Source organism: Natrix helvetica (assembly GCF_964273705.1).
Source record: "Natrix helvetica genome assembly, chromosome: 5".
NCBI classification, from domain to species: Eukaryota; Metazoa; Chordata; class Lepidosauria; order Squamata; family Natricidae; genus Natrix; species Natrix helvetica.
The window spans coordinates 42,304,493-42,322,378 of NC_138551.1; the positions used below are offsets into that span (position 1 = coordinate 42,304,493).

A 17,886-nucleotide genomic window follows, 5' to 3' on the forward strand; every position below is an offset into this window, starting at 1 on the left:
TGCCTTTGAATTACCTTTGTGTTCTGGAGATAAAGAGCTGCATTGATATAATTTAGAAATAGTGTTTTATATGAAACAGGAATGTTGATATAAATATATCCTTCCTCTTTTAATTAAACATAGAAATGTTGAATACAAAGCAATATAAGAGAAAATATTGACTTCTAATGACAAGTCAGTATTGTTTGTGTTATTGCTTTGGATCTGATACTATTTTTTTAGTTTACTTATAGTGTTATAATTACCTTTTAGGAACAATTGTTAGTATAGGAGATCCCAAGAAAAAATATACCAGATATGAAAAAATAGGACAGGGGTAAGTATTCATAACTAACCTATGCATAATTAATTAAATTAAATTAAGTTAAATGTTGTTATTTTAGCATACATATGTGTTGGTATGAGTGTATATCAGCATATAAATCAAAACAGACATCCAACAAAATATACTGTATTTTTCAGCGTATAAGATGCACCTTTTTCCCCTCAAAAAAGAGGCTGAAAATCTGGGTGCGTCTTATACACTGTACACAGCATTTTTTGCCTCCCAAAACCCCGCCCTCTTCACCAAAATGGCCGTGCATAGCTTTTAGGAGGCTTTCAGAAAGCTCCTGGGGGCTGGGGAGGGCAGAAATGAGCAAAAAACGGGGCCATTTTTTGCTCCTTTTTGCCCCCTCTACCACTCTACAAGCCTCGTAAAGGCTATTCATGCCCTTTTTTTCACCAAAAACGGGCCATTTTGGGGAGGTTTGCAGAGTGCAAAAAAATTTTTTTTTTAATTTGCCTCTTCAAAACCTTGGTGCATCTTATACTCCAAAAAATACGTTAAACCATAAAACAATTATTAATGTGCTGTACTATTTACAATATATGTAATGAAAAAGGAAACTCTGACCAAGAATTCCAAGCATGAGCTTTTTCTTTCTCCTGTGGAAGAGAATAAAGAGAGAGTTTATTCTAAGCCCAAATATGCAGGCTATACATTTTGTCCAGGTGGTTTTATTATTTCTTTCTTTTGTAAAATGAAAGATTTGAATTTTTTCTGTATTATTTTGTGTACCTATTGATCTTATTGTCTGTTAGTTTATGATTTAATCCCACTCCATTTGTCTTTAAAATACAATGATATTCTCCAGGAAATACAAAGCTTTGCCTGTTCATGCACATGCATGTTAAATGCCTGAAATGTTACCACTAATTGCATATTTGGTTTTCTTAGAGCTTCTGGTACCGTTTTCATTGCAGTAGATGTTGCGACAGGACAGGAGGTAAGAACAGATTCAAAGTTGATACTCATTTGGATTTGCTGTGGAACGTATTGGTGAAAATTTATAAAATACAATGAAACTTAAGAAGATAAAATGGGATCTACTGATAAATTTCTGTCTTGTTTAGAATAGCTAAGGGAGACTCTCCAGTTCTGTTTCAGCAACAGTAATAAGGAGTAAATTATATCACATAAATTATTGAATTTTAATAATTATATGAGGGATTTAGATCATCATGGTTCATAGCTCATGAAAAAAGTTGGTAACTACCATAGCTATAGCCACGACTCGTGAATATCAAGGTTCTACTAAAACTATTTTCTATTCTGACATTGTAATCTCATTGTAGTTTGATTTGTTATCTATAATCAAGGCCACAAATGTTGACTTCAAGATGTGAAGTTTATGTATTTTATCAAGAACAAGGACATACCCCTTTCTGTTACTAATTATTTATGTTGGTTGTATTTATATGTCTGTAAGGGGTGTAATTTTCAGTTTATTCAGTCTGTCCTCACAATGGAACCAAATGGTATTTAACTTGGTCTAGATTTTTTTCCATTAATTTAACTTAAACATGCAGAAACCACAAATTGTGTACAAATTACCTCTATTTGAATATCAGCTTCTGATTTCTTTCTTTACTTTTCAGGTTGCTATAAAACAAATAAATCTACAGAAACAACCCAAAAAGGAGTTGATTATCAATGAAATTTTGGTAATGAAAGAGCTGAAGAACCCAAACATAGTCAATTTTCTAGACAGGTAACTAGTACAACATGTAGCTGATGGAAAGTTAAATTTAAGCCAGAATCAAAACTCAAAAGCTTTGGCCATGTCTTGTTTTGTCTATTTTTGCATTCTTGAAATACCAATATGTTATCTGTCAAGGGCGGGTGGCGCCCTTGCAGGGTAGAGCAGAGGAGTTTGGGGAATATCTGCAGGACAAAGTCGCTCAGATCCGGAGCGGATGGGCCCCCTCCAGTGGCACGAACGAGCCGTCAACAGTGAGTCTTGTAAGACCACTCTGGGAGGAGTTTGACTCTGTTGCCCCCGAGGATTTGGACAGGTTGCGTGGACGGCTGCAGCCCACCACATGTTTAATGGACCCATGTCCCTCCTGGCTGGTACTGGCATCCTGGGAGGTGACACGAGGCTGGCTTCTGGGCCTGGTGAACGCTTCATTGGGTGAGGGATCCTTACCAGCTGCCTTGAAAGAGGCGGTGGTGAGGCCCTTACTCAAGAGGCCTTCACTGGACCCAATGGAGCTGGCTAATTATCGTCCAGTCTCCAACCTTCCTTTTTTAGCGAAGGTTGTTGAGAATGTGGTGGCGCAGCAATTTCCACGACACCTTGACGAATCCGAATATCTAGACCCACGCCAGTCCGGCTTCCGACCCGGACACAGCACAGAGACAGCCTTGGTCGCGCTGGTTGATGATCTCTGGAGGGCCAGAGATAGAGGTTGCTCCTCTATCCTGGTCCTATTAGATCTCTCAGCGGCTTTTGATACCATCGACCATGGTATCCTATTGCGCCGGCTGGAGGGGATGGGAGTCGGAGGCACCGTTTTACGGTGGTTCGGCTCCTACCTCTCCGACCAGTCGCAATGTGTGTTGACGGGGGGGCAGAGGTCGACCCTGAGGTCACTCACTTGTGGGGTGCCGCAGGGATCGGTCCTTTCGCCCCTCCTGTTCAACGCATATGTGAAGCCGCTGGGGGAGATCATCCGTGGTTTTGGGGTTGAATACCATCTGTACGCTGATGATACTCAGCTGTACGTTTCAACCCCAAACCACCCCAGTGAGGCTGTCGAAGTGATGTCCCGGTGTTTGGAAGCCGTCGGGGTCTGGATGGGGGACAACAGACTCAAACTCAACCCCTCCAAGACTGAGTGGCTCTGGCTACCGGCACCTCGGTTCAGTCAGCTGATTCCAGCGCTGGCCATAGGGGGCGAACAGCTGCCCCCTGTGGAACGGGCGCGCAATTTGGGCGTCCTCCTAGATGCCCGGCTGTCAATGGATGACCATGTGGCAGCCGTGGCAAGGGGGGCGTTCCACCAGGTTCGCCTGGTGCGCCAATTGCGCCCCCTCCTGGACCGAGAGGCCCTACGCACGGTCACTCATGCACTGGTGACGTCTCGCCTGGACTACTGTAATGCTCTCTACATGGGGCTTCCCTTGGGACGCGCCCGAAGACTGCAGCTAGTCCAGAACGCAGCCGCTCGGGCAGTCATGGTGAGTACCAGGTACTCCCATGTAACACCGCTCCTGCGCGAGCCGCACTGGCTGCCTGTGGTCTTTCGGGTGCGTTTCAAGGTTTTGACCACCATCTTTAAAGCGCTCCATGGTATAGGGCCCAGTTACCTGCGGGATCGCGTCCTCCCACAAACATCCCAGCGGCCAATTCGCTCTCACAGGGAAGGACTTCTCCTGGTGCCGTCCGCTAGGCAATGTCAGCGGGCGACGCCAAGGAGTAGGGCCTTCTCTGTGATGGGCCCAACCCTCTGGAATGACCTCCCCCCCGACATTAGAACCACCACCGACTTCTGCTCCTTCCGGCAGAAACTAAAGACTCACCTGTTCCGACTGGCTGGCCTGGCATAATTTCAACGCCTATCTCCTAGCATTTATATTTTTACTGGTTTTTAAGGGGATTATTCTGTAGACTTAATTTTATTGGGTATTGGGATTTTAATGTCTGTTTATTTTAATTATTTATTAGCAATACAGTCCTGCACATCTTTTATCCTCCTCTTATCCACCTATTTTATATTTGTATATATATATTGTCCATTTAGTAATTTTAATTGTTTTAATTTTGTTCTTTGACATGGACTGTACACCGCCCCGAGTCCCTTTCGGGAGAGGGGGCGGTCTATAAGCGCTAATAAATTGAATTGAATTGAATTGAATTAAAGAAATTATAAGCATGCATAAAAATTAGTACATAACTTTGAAATTCCAAATAAGAAACATTTTATTATGAGTTGTTAGTACCATTTGGAATTATACTTTTATTTTAAAACAAGTCACTAAAGGACAACAATTTTTGATAATACTATTGAAGATTTTCATGCAGCAATCATTATTTACTTTCTAGAAATGGCTATTATTGCTACTTATTAATACAAATATAATTATTTGTGTCCTGTATTTTATGATCACAGTTCTTCTAAAGTTGGTTACAAAGAATACAGCCCATTGCAAAAAACAATATAATAAGTGTTTTAAATTATAATCTTCCTGGGCTGTTGGTGGTAATGATTAGTGGACAGGGAAGAATCCAGCTGAGCACACTTTTGTGGTGATTCTTACATGCCTTCATTTCTGTCTTTTTCTTTGATAAATTTTATGTGTAAGAATTACTTAATAATAATAAAATTGTGGGTATATATGTAAGAGGATTAACACTAGATATGTGACTGATAATCAGGCAACAGCTGAATGATCTGCGTAATTAACTGCCTTGACAAAAATTACTGTGAGGGTTACCAAGACGTAGTGAAAATATCTGAGATCAGACAAGATCATCTTCAAAAGATGATGTGGTGCCTTCCACATTAATAGCTAGGAAACATTAAGAAATCTGTTATGATGTGAGCGAAGGACCCAAGATACTTATTGACTGACTAATTAACTGACAAATAGATAGATAATAGCATGATATGTATACTTCTTTCTCTCACACTGGATGCCAGAAACTAACAGTAGAAGAGTCATTCTGGAAAGCAAATACAAAAATAGTCCATATGCTGCTAGACTGTGTCCATGTGATACAAGTACAATTGTATTTATTGCCATATTTTACTATACTTTTATGCGGATATTAAAATTCTCCCTCATCTGAAACCTTCTGTATACAAAAACACTTTTCTTGATTAAAGGGGCTTCTATCTCCTTAGATTGCCAAACTCTGTTATGATGTCAACAAGATAAGATCCAAGATGACTAACTGCCACATTCTTTAATATAGTGCAACTTGGCTAATCCTTGAATAACTCTGAAATACACACAGACATGTCTGTCTTAGAATTTTATTTCCACATTTTAGTTTTAAACAAATGACACTCTGTTTCTTAGCTCTAGAGGCATAATTTATACTGGTAATAGTGGTAATAATATTCTGTTCCAATCCTTTAGCTTTTGTATCTAACGTTCCCCTTCTGTGTTCAAACAATTCGTTAATTGTTTTGTTCTATACTGGTCCTTTGACTGAAATGTATTTATTAATTTAATTTGTGTAATTTGCATTCCACCTTTATTATTTTTACAAATGACTCAAGTCAGCAAATGTATCCAACAAACCTTCCCCCTCCTATTTTCCCGGGTGAGACGAAGTGAGAATGACTGGCTCCATGTCACCCATCTGGCTTTCATGGCTAAGGCAGGACTTGAACTCCTGCTTTCTAGTCTGGTGCCTTAGCCATTAGACCAATCTGGGTCTTTCAAAGTGAACTTTGAATTGTACAATAAAACAATCAAGGTAATTTCTTGCACAGATAACTTGCTTTTATTGTAGACACAAGAAGCCTTAATTAAAAAAAAAAGCTACTTAAAGATGATAGGTAGATTGTAGCTGTAGACAGGTTCTTGCTCCTTTTGTCAGTGTTGCACTGCAAGATCTACCCTTTTCATACATGGATATGTTGTCATGATGCACAAACAGAAAGGGTGGAACTTACATTGTGAGGGTGTAATCATGTGTTTGTCATTCTCTTTACCACCTTCTCCATTCTCAAGGATGGTGTCGATTTCAGTAATCTAGCCCATTCTGTGTATCAGACCCAGGGTTTATATGTTGCATCTTTTTCTCCACCTTTATGTGATAATGCACTTTTGTTGATTTTCCCCCAACTAAGGATAGATAAATGCCCTGTCTGGTCTAGTGCAGATTCAGCTGTGATAGTTATGGGAGGAGATGGCCAAAGGAAGAGAATACTGATATGTAGTTATAAAAAAGCATTCCAATACCTAATCTCGCATACTTAATTCTTTTGTTTTATTGCTATTTTAAATGTTTACAACACTTGCAACTTGTGACATGATGAAAAGTACTCATAACACAAAAATAATAAAAAATAATCATAGCAAATAATTAAATTACCTTAAAATGGGAGCATGTAAGTAATTATGCATTGCCCCAAAAGAGCTTCAACTTATTTTCAAAGACCAATAGTATCATAGCTAGCTTAATTTCTGGTTGAAACTATTCCACAAGCACTGGGCCATAATGGAAAGTACGTATTGCTCCTAGCTTTGGCTCTTAGTTTCCTAGTAGTGGGGGATCTTCAGCAGTGTTTTCCAAGTTGCTTATGTTGGACAGGACTATTGTGGTTGAAGGAGGCAAGTCCTCATGTCTCTTTATGCTAAGACAAAAGGACTTTTATAGGTTAAAACTAGCATGTTAAACTGTATTCAGAAGCCAATTGGTAACTAATGCAGTGCTTGCACAATATGTAACTCTGGTACTAATAAATTTGTATTGTATATTTACTTTAGTTTCTTTTCCCAATCTAACTTCAAACAGTTGTTTCATTGTGTTGAAATTTAATGTTGTTTTTCTGTTTTCAGTTATCTGGTTGGAGATGAACTTTTTGTTGTAATGGAGTATCTGGCTGGTGGATCCCTTACTGATGTAGTTACAGAGACTTGTATGGATGAGGCGCAGATTGCTGCTGTCTGCAGAGAGGTGGGTGATTAAGGGAAGGAATAGATTTAATTACAACTTTGGAAAATGTCAATTATATGATGGATATTGATTGAGTGATTTCCTGAATGTAAATAGCATTTAGACTTACATACAATTTCATAGTGCTTTACAGCCCTCTCTAAGTGGTTTACAGAGTCAGCACATTGCCCCCAAAATTTGGGTCCCCATTTTACCGAGTGCGGAAGGATGGAAGGCTGTGTCAACCTTGAGCCTGATGAGATTCGAACTACCAAATTGCAGTCAGCTGGTAGTCAGCAGAAGTAGCCTGCAGTACTGCATTCTAACCATGGCTCATGCCGAGGAAACATATCTTGGATAAAAAATAACCTGAATCTAGAAATTCTAGCTATAATCTCCATGTTAATGGGAGTAAATAATAGTGTGGATTAGTCTCTTGGAGCCAAATTTGCACTGAAGTTGTTTATTCATGCTACAGAGAATTCTGAACTGTCTTTGCCTATGATACTGGTTGAATATATAGGAAATATTTGATTAAAAATATAAATAGGAAAGAAAAACTTGATAAACATTCTTTGCATATTTTCATCTAATTTATTAATAAATATGTTAATGATTAGAAAGCCAGGAACTGAACCATTTGGTAGCACTTTAGTAGTGCACCAACAACAATTTTTTAAAACTAGCTGTGTATCTATTTAAGTGTCTTATATAACTAGCACACATTGACCAGAATGTCTTGGGGTACTTGGTCAAATTGTTTGCTGAAAGGAAGAGTTATTATCTCTAAAACTCTCCCAAAATTTAGTTACTTCATTTAAAAAATGAGGAAAGGTTACGGTAATCTGGCAAGATTATTGAGGACAAATTCATACTACTGGTAATTATTGCTTTGTATTCAAGGTGCTCACAGTTTGCTCTTTTTATGAACTGTTTTGGGAATCTTACAATTTTAATAATATACAACTCATTTGCTCTTAGAGTATTCTTGCTCTTTCATTCTGCTCTTCACAATTGCCTAATGAAATCTACTGTTTTGGAGAAGATTGAGTCAAATCAAGAGTTGAATTGCTCTTTTTTTTCACCTGTTAGCATTTCACCATCTTTATTGAGCAGGCATCCTCACATCTTTTCCATAATTCTCACTTAACAACAGTAATTGGAACCAGAATTTTGGTTGCTAGACAATGTGGTTGTAAAGCGTAATATCATGGGAACACATTGCTAAGTGACGTGGCAGTTCTAGCAAGTTCCAGCGGCTATTGTTAAGTGAATTCCATGCAGCCTGTTATTAAACACAATGTTATCTGGTCCCCATTTGCAATCTCCTGCCAGATATTCCATTGACTGTGCTTGTTAGAAGCTGGCACTGAAGGTCACATAGATAGTGATCACATGATGGTGGGACTCTGCAACACTGTAGACATGAATTAGTGAGTGTCTGGATTGTGATTGCATGATTGCATTTGATGCTGCAACTGTCATAAATGCACTTTGTAAGTATCACTTGTTCAGTGCCATGCATTGTATAGCATAGCTAAATTCAGTCATTTCAACTTTTTAGTAAGTGTGGATGTTTTTAAGATGTGTAATTTCTCCTTTAGAACAAATTGTGTCCTTTAGTATATTCTAGTTATAAAGTATTCCATCAAGTCTCTACAAACTCCATTTAAACATTTAATAGTTTTATACTATTACATATATTATAATAGTATTATATGGATAATATAAATCTTAAAATGGGAGGAAAGTATTTCACTACAGCAAAGAAGCAACTGAATGGCAATATATTGCTTCTCAGTTTTCATAATTGGCAATTCATGTAATAGATTTCATATGTGGATATGCAGGTATGTGCACTCAGTGCAGTACAAAATTCTTCTGAAATATTTATTTCTCTCTGAGTCGGGAAGTCTTTTTTAATGAAAATTAATGATAGCTTGTTAGGTTAAAGATTTGCTTTGTTGCAAAATGAATTGTGAAGATGAATTAGAGTATTTAAATTAAATACTATGCATAACTGATCTCCATATGCATAGACAGTAATTTTAGATGAAGAAATGTTTATGGTAGAATATAAATAGAACCATAAACATTCAACCATCATGGTTGAATAAATATGTAGATAAATTCTTAGACAGAAAGTACTTATGTGATTAACTAAAGTTTATTTATTTAAAACAAATATAATTTTAAATGATATATCAATACATGGACTAAGAGAATTACTAATGTTATGCAATTAATGTATAACATTAATAAAAGATTGATCATATCAGACAAAGTACATTGAGATTTTATGGCATGGAAAAGAATATAAATCTTTGAACTTTGTGCCAAAATTTCACTTTTATTGCTATTTGTAAATGCTAAAAAAAGAAGAAAAACGAAAAAATAGTGCAGACAAGTATTTGGTTTCTGACTTACCTTTTTATACTCCAATTAATTTATAGTATTTATGGTGTCTAAAATGCATATGTTATTATATATTTATACCATATTCTAAATGTTTGTATTTCCCCTACTGCATGATATATATTACATAGGGAACCCATTCCTGCTTAAATTTAGTTAAACTTCTGTAATGTATATATTGTGTTAATTTTGCCATTTTTGCATATTCTCTGTTTAAGTTTCCAATCAAATACTATGTTTTTATTTATATGTTCTGGGATAATATCTAGCAAAAAGAATTATTGTTTCATTTCAAATTTAATTTCTAAGATATTATCTAAGAATTTTTGGAATTTTTTCCTTTGCTTAAGTAAATGTGAAATACTCTGGGGGATACAGGTAATCCTTGATTAATGACTGCACTGTTTAGCAACCTTTCAAGTTCCAACCATTGCAGTCTCCCCATGGTCATGTGATTGCATTTATGATCATTGCAACATTTGCAAGCTTCACAGTTGGCTTCTGACAAGCAAAGCAAATGGAAAAGCTGGCAGTAAAATTGGAAGTTGCAGTGACATCTCAGCGAATATGTGTAATTCCTTTAATGGCTGCAATGTAACTGCTATAAGTCTGATGTTATTGCGTGATATTTCACTTAATGGCCTTATTACTTAGCAATGAAGTTGCCAGTGTCAATTATGGTCTTTAAGTGAGGACAACCTGTACTTAAATCTAATTTAGCTATTGAGATAACTCAATTAGCCAAATATAAATTTTGAATTTGTTTGGACAATAAACCTTTCAATTATCTTCATGCAGTGTTTGCAGGCACTGGAATTTCTACATGCCAACCAAGTGATTCACAGAGATATTAAAAGTGACAATGTGCTTTTGGGAATGGATGGTTCAGTTAAGCTGAGTAAGTACATGATAGCTCCAGCATTCACATTATAAAAGTAATATTAAACTGCATATCACCATTAAGTTTTCATTTTTAAGCCAGTAGGTGGCAACCTTGATTAGACTAACAATGAAATTATTCAAACACCCAATGTCCTCTGCACGTTTCCCTCCCTTCCTATTTTAAGATGTCACCCAATGCTTCAAAAACAAGGAAGTACAAAGCTGAACAGGTTTTGTGTTCAGCACGGTCATTTTAACAAATGCATTCCAGGGTTCCATGATCACCATTTGTGACCTTCCCAGCTGGCTTCCAACAAGCAAAGTCAATGAGGACGCTGGATTCATGTGACTGTGTGATTCATTTTACAACTGTAATGATTTGCTTAACAACTATGGCAAGAAAATGTAAAATTGGGTGTGATTCACTTAACAAACACCTTGGTTAGCAATAGGAATTGCTGATCCCAATTGTGTCCATAAGTCCAGGACTACCTGAATGAGCATAAAATAGCTCTTTGTTCAGGATAATTGGAATGATAAATATGTCAAAGATGATTTCAGTGATATATTTAAGTCATGTTTGCTTCCCCCTCCTTCTTTTTCCTCTGCAGCTGACTTTGGGTTTTGTGCTCAGATAACTCCAGAGCAAAGCAAACGGAGTACAATGGTTGGAACACCATATTGGATGGCTCCTGAAGTGGTCACACGGAAGGCTTATGGCCCTAAAGTGGATATCTGGTCTCTAGGTATTATGGCTATTGAAATGGTTGAAGGTGAACCTCCCTATCTCAATGAAAATCCTTTGAGGGTAAGTACTATAACAAATCTATCCCACAATGAAGCAAAAATAAAAATAAAATGCTGTATGATCTTTTGCCAGGGGAAAGTTTGCCTATTGAGGCAAAGTTGCTAGTAGTAGAGCTTAGGGACATTTAGTATTATAGTTTAACACAAACTAAATAAATGTCAGCCATTTCCTGAAAATGTATTCTAATTTATAGCAAGTCCCAGTCAAATTACATGGTTTGCTAAAAAAAAATTAAAAAAACAAACAACTGAAAAAGTTGCAGTCTAGAGGTGTAGAAATGTTATTATTCTTACCCTCACTATCCTTTAAGAGTGTTTTCTTGCATGAATGGGATAGGTTGGACAGAGGCAGAAAATCAAGTGTGATCTTCCATTTTATTTCTTCTTTTCAGTTTCCTGATTAAGTTGATTGTGGAGCTGGGTTGACAATTTTTAGAGAAAGTTAAGTTAGGCTGAGGCATAGAGGTTGCTTGTTATTGTGTCATGCTAGCATAGATTACTGCTGAGGACAGAGCTAATAGCTTACAACCCTGCCTCCCCATTACACACAAAGTGGTTGCTGCAGGTAACTCCATATAAAAATACATATCACAACATATCATAGGCTCAGACTAACCTATTTAAAAGAACCAAGGGATGTATACTTTGGATGTGTAAAAGAATGTAATGAGTGAATGAAAGAGTTGTGGTATTTCAGGGTAAGGGCGACCTCCAAAATAGGCCCACTGAGAAACCAATAGTGGTGAGGAAAGGAAGCAGTTGAATTTATCCCAACCCTTAGTTGTAAATAACAGAGTGACTTTTATTATTATAGTATATATACAATGGGAGACACATTGCGAGCAAAATAAAAGTAAAAAGCTTCTCATTGAAATAATGATGAGCAGCGTGATGGGCATCTATAAGGCTTTTTTTTTTGGTTTTTCCTTTTTGGGTATTTCTATTCGGCTTTTAAGAAAACCAGGGTTTTCTGAAATATACTAAGCATGGGAAATAGAGCAGGGCTCTCCAACCTTGGTCACTTTAAGACTTGTGTACTTCAACTCAGCATAGCATAGCTGGCTAGGGAATTCTGGGAGTTGACGTCCACAAGTCTTAAAGTGGCCACGATTGTAGACAGCTGCCACCGAAGACTACCACCACGGCTGAATAATCATATCTTCAAATTGTATCTATACAAAAATATTTATCAGCTTTTGATTTATTAATGTTCAAGATTTTTTTTTCTTTACAGGCATTATATTTAATAGCAACTAATGGCACCCCCGAGCTGCAGAGCCCAGAGAAACTGACTCCAATATTCCGTGACTTTTTAAATAGTTGTTTGGAAATGGATGTAGAGAAAAGAGGGTCAGCCAAAGAACTACTACAGGTAAAGAAATTAAAGTGTTATAAATTTAAGAATAATGTTAAATATAAATGAAATACATTTCAATAAGGGGAAGATCTGAGGAATTCCCCAGTCTGATTTTTGGGGAACAATTGCTGCCTTTTTAAAATTCTTGGCTATCTAGATAGAATCTTCCTGTTCCTCTTGTATGCATCAATATGTACTCTTCCGGAAAGAGAGGAGCTGTATGTGCTTCTACAATGCCATACAGTAAACCAGTGGGAAACAGACATCTACCCTTTCTCTTCTCTTGACATATTGCAGTATCCCCACCCTTCTGACTATACCTCCCTTTTCCACTTCAGCTTAAACTGAGATTAAAAGTCTGTCTTTAACATATAGATGCAGGCTTCACATTGCTAATACGGGAAAATTGTCATGAAGGGAAGAAAGGAAGACAACTACATGGCCTTTCTAGATGCTTGTAAAAATATAGCTAAGAATAGTCACTATTATATATAGAAGGATGACCTGTGGAATTCCTTAGGATAGGAAGAATTTGCAGAAGTCTTGGTTTTGTTCCATTCAAGAAAGATATTGTTAGTGTCATTTAATAAAGTTTAACAAAGTTTGAAAATTAAAAGCCACAATTTACTGGAATTACTTTCTTCTTAATCTCTATTCATAGCATAGTAAGGTAGTTAGAATCATACTTATTTAAATATTCTGGTAAAGAAATGGTGGGAGAACATTCTTCCTTCATTGTAACAGCCATCTGTGGAATTATTTCTGTGACAATAACTTGAGTACTAAAACTTCCCCAAGTTTGCTTCTCCTTTCTTTTAATATACTCTTATCATTACCATGTCTGTGTATAATTTAATCTGTGGATTGCTTTCAAAGTATTTGTTTTGAAATGGTATTTTGAATTATCTATCCATTAAAACTTCCTGTTTTTCTTTCCACTAGCATCCTTTCTTGAAAGTGGCAAAACCTTTGTCAAGTTTGACACCACTGATTCTAGCGGCCAAAGAAGCCATGAAGAGTAATCGCTAACATTGCTGTTGTGTTCTTCATCATTCCTGGTTTTGTTTGTTTGTCTGCTTTGTTTTTTGTTTAAATCTTCCTATAATATACAAGTTGTTGCTCTTGTTAGAGACGTTGAAAATCTGCAGAAGGGAAAAATTCACCTCAGCTCCAAGATACAAGAGAAGAAAAATGGTGATAATAGTGAACTTTTCTGCTAGTCTTGAAGAAGTTGTAAACTGAATCACTGGCCTTTTTACAACTTCTATAGACAACTCAATATTTTGCTCTGCCAATGAGTTGTTTTTCAGTGACTTTGCTGTACCAGTTCCCATCTGTGTTCTGATTTGAACATTTGCAATACTTGAACAATCGATTCAAGCTTTTAGAGGGAGGTATTACTGTAATCTGCTGACCTTTTTTCACCTTAGGTTTCCTTTGCTAGGCAGTAATTCAAAGCATGGGAATGTTTGAGTTACTTAAGACAGATAGAAATGTGAAAGTTCCTCTTTCTCCTTTTAATATGCAGTTAGGTATAACCCTTACGTTAACCATGCAGATACCTGGGGACTGTAATTATTCAGTAACAGTTCTGAAACAAAGAACAGAAGACAAGAGTGGAAAGAAAGCAGCTCAGCACAACTGGATGTAGAAATTTGTGCATGGACTTTGTAAAATAAGGGAAAGATGCCTCTGAATGTTAAGAGGGCAAATGCCTGTTGGGTAATGGGAGCAGTATTTTCTTTTCAGTAATGAAACCATCCTTTGAGCTTGGGGAGAAAACCCCCACTCCTATGAATCGTCTTCCATTTGTTCCTTGCCTGTGTAGGCTGATTGGTAACCTTTTAAAGGGATATCTTGGAAAATGTGTTGTTTTATAGCAAAGTGCTTTTATCCATGTTCTGACTTGGGCTATGGGCTACATGCTGGTGCCTTCTGATTTTTAAATTACCTTTCTTTGTATTAAATACATTTTGTATATGTTGTACATTTTTTCTCCAAAACAAATTTGAAATTGTCAGGACTAAGTATTAGAGGTTTCTTTCTTTATATATATATATATATACATATATAAATATATTCATACTATTTCTACTAATAAAAGACCCGGAAGATTTGCAAAAGATCCAAGATTTTTATATGATTCAGCTGACTAAAGCCTCAGAACACCGGAAGTGCTATTTTATACAGGTAGAAATGGGAGAGGGAATAATTTAGGTTCAAAATTATTGGAACTGTCTCGTGAGGACTAAGAAACTTTACTATTAAGGAGGAAAAAAAGATAAAGTGCCTCTCATGATAAAAGAAACTGATTAGATTAATAAAGTAAGCCAACATCTGGTTAAATGGGGCAAGGTTTGGAGTTTCACATTGCTCAAATTTAAAATCACTGTATTTTTGTGACTTTGATAGAACATTTCTGAATGATAATGTGCCAAATAATAATGTAAGACATTATTTAATTTGGTGCTCCAGCTTTCTTGCATTCCTAGATAGTATTTTTGGGAGAACTTCTGAAAGTCCTAGTTAAGAGGGTGCCTCTTGTAGCTTTTCTCATGGTCAGTGCTAAGCCCTTTTTCTATTTGTGAACAATATTCAAATAAGAAGATCATGATGAAGGTATTGTAAAATGGCTGCTGGCCATATTCCAGGTTTTGATCCACAATAATACAAAGGGCTCTAATTTTTTTACACCTTGGAACTTTTTTTCTTTCTGATTGATACCAGCAATGCCTTATTAATGCAACTAAAACAATGCCACACTTGTACATCCATATCTTTTCAAAAGTATTACTCTAAAAATCGTGTAACAAACCAGTCTATTTATTTTCAGAATATTTTGAATGTGCTTTGGTTTGGTCCAAGAGGGTGTGATGTCCTAGTCTGAGATGTATTTTTAAGTCCAGTTCCTTCTTTTAAAAATGGCTTTCAATGTTAATACAGAAGTTAAAATAATTTTGATCTTATATTGATAAATTTTTAAGACATTAAGAATTCCAGTTAATTTAATCTTTTATTGGGTCTTTGTCTGTTGCTGGCAATGGAATATGTAGAAATGAAGGCTTCTGTGGATGTGTATGTTTTAGTGTTTTTTATAATAGTATGAAAGATAGTTCCCTTCAGAATACTTAGAATTCTTAATGTTTATTGTCATAATTTTAGTAGTTAATGAACTGAATTTTAACAATGTTTTTCAAATCACTCAAAAATTTCTTACAATTGAATTAACACAGGAGTTGAATTATATTGTACACTTATTACTTTGCTTGAAGGTATCCAAGTATTCCAAATTGTGTCTATTTGATATTCTTAAAGTGTAATATACAGCTAATATAATAATTAATTTTTGTGCCCATTGTTCATTAAAAAGATTGAAATGAATGGATGGGAACATTCGATTAGATAAACAAAACAACAAAGTTGTTTGTAATTTATTGAACATACGTTACTTGTTTCAGAAACAGAAGTAGAAATTTCATTGATCAGATTTTCAGAAATAAAATCAATAAATATTGGCTGCTTCATTCAGTCATGAGGTACATATTTCTGAAACATAATTAGTGTTGGTCAACTTAAAACATTGAGCCAGATTGAAATTTAAAACTCCATCTTAAAGCAATTTCCTAAATCAAAATACTGTTTTGTGGAAATTGCTGAAGAGAGAGAGGAGATTTTAATTTGATAACTTTATGTATTTGTCACTTTATGTGACAAAAAGTTCATGAGTGTATGAGTTCATAAACAACTCATCACTTCCATCAAATAACTAAATCAGTTTTTGGATCTTAGGCAAGATTGTCATGTATGTTTGATGGTGTGATACTGTAATGAGAAAACATGTTTCATTAAAGCAAGGTTATCTGGAATGTTGAGCTCTTATTCTCCCTCCCTCCTCCCCCTTAGTGTAAAGTGAAGCATGTTTGGTTTGGGTGGAGTCATTCATCATTTGAAATTACATCCAGTTAACTTAAGTGATTATCATATGCATACTCTGGAATAATTTGGAGTCAATTCACTTTTCTGTTGGAGTCAATTAAGTGTTGAAGAATTTGTTTTTGTAGCTGGAATTAATGATTTCTTTATTTGTTCCTTTCTTATGTCAGATGGAGATGGAAATAATGCAAGCTTTTAATTTTTTTAATTGTCCTCAAATTTTGTATAATTTAATCTCATTCTGTTATTTAATGTTACCACAATATTAACTACTGTATTGTCTATGTTTAATGATTCTTTCAGGGCTAGAAATAAACATTTTTAAAATGATTGACAGATCTTTCTTTTCTCCCAACACCTTGATTAAATAATAGATCAACCAGAGAACATTTGTGTTTACTAGTGTATGGCTTTGGTGATTCATTGGAGCATACTTGCAGTGTAATTATCATTTGTCTTCAAAGCTTCCATGACAGCGAACCAGCTGAGACATCTTGGTGCTAATGATTAGGGTGTTTTTTTCTTTGCTTAATTTCTCTAGCTATAAACATGTTAGAAGAGTGAAAAATATGAATGGATTTGTTGATTCAACTAACAACTGACAGCAGTAATTTAATGTTAATTCAGTAGTTTCCTATACCAGTTTCCTATACCAACCCTAACCAGTGAACTATCACTGCCTACTGTATTACTTTAATTGTTTAGATGATTCTTGAACTGATTACCTTTTGAAAGAGGTGCTAGCGGGACATCTTACATTTACTACACTTAGGGGTTGTTGTTGTTTTGATAATGAAAGCAATTCTATTTCAAATCTGGTTGAGGCCAGTATTAATCTCATTAATTTTATGCTAATAATAATTGTGAGGCATTTAAAACATAAAAAACATAGATGACACAAAACAAAATAACACTGAATAGTTTGTCATCTGTATTATGTGAAATTGACATTCTCAAGCTTATCGTTGACTTAAGGCTGTAAAATTATAGGTAGAAAAGTTGCAACAGTTCCTTTAGTGACCGAAGTTACAATGGCACTGAAAAAAAATGACTTATGACCATTTTTCATGCATTTGTTGCAACATCTCCAAAGTCATGTGATCAAAGTTCAGACACTTGGCAACTGGTTGCAATTTCTCGGGAGCCCACAATATATAATTTATATGAAGAAAGATAAGAATGTTCAATGATGTTAATAAGGGCATTTTAAGTTTTGAAGCAAGTTTTGAAATATTTTAGCACAGAAATCAAAAAGTGATAAGGAAAGGATCTGTAAGCTACCCAGAGTCATCTTGGCAAGATGGGTGGCATAGAACTCTTTAACAATAGCATTTCCCTATGTATGATCTGAACCCCTGCTGAAGCTCCTCAATTGCACAATCAAGCAAATACATGCAGAAGTCTCAATAGCCTTCCTCAGGTTACAAAAATAAGAAAGAGGACATTTTTCATGGGACAGTGGGGAAAAAAGCTTGATAAAGTTGGAAGGAAAATGTTGGAAGGAAAATGTAGAAGGAAAAACTTGCAATGTCTTGATTGTAATAATAACAACTA

General features: G+C 36.0%; 1 protein-coding gene across 2 annotated transcripts in view; it reads left to right on the plus strand.

The window, feature by feature from the left end:
- PAK2 (p21 (RAC1) activated kinase 2) overlaps positions 1-16,662 on the plus strand; it is a 35,709-nt gene extending 19,047 nt beyond the window's left edge. For both annotated transcript variants that reach the window (XM_081954264.1, XM_081954263.1), the window contains 8 exons: positions 253-316; positions 1,220-1,268; positions 1,921-2,033; positions 6,842-6,959; positions 10,152-10,251; positions 10,847-11,043; positions 12,277-12,414; positions 13,342-16,662. In XM_081954264.1, coding sequence (XP_081810390.1) covers positions 253-316; positions 1,220-1,268; positions 1,921-2,033; positions 6,842-6,959; positions 10,152-10,251; positions 10,847-11,043; positions 12,277-12,414; positions 13,342-13,428 — 866 coding nt within the window. In that variant the 3' untranslated portion in view covers positions 13,429-16,662. The remainder of the gene's footprint in view (positions 1-252; positions 317-1,219; positions 1,269-1,920; positions 2,034-6,841; positions 6,960-10,151; positions 10,252-10,846; positions 11,044-12,276; positions 12,415-13,341) is intronic.
- The last annotated feature ends 1,224 nt before the right edge of the window (positions 16,663-17,886 follow it).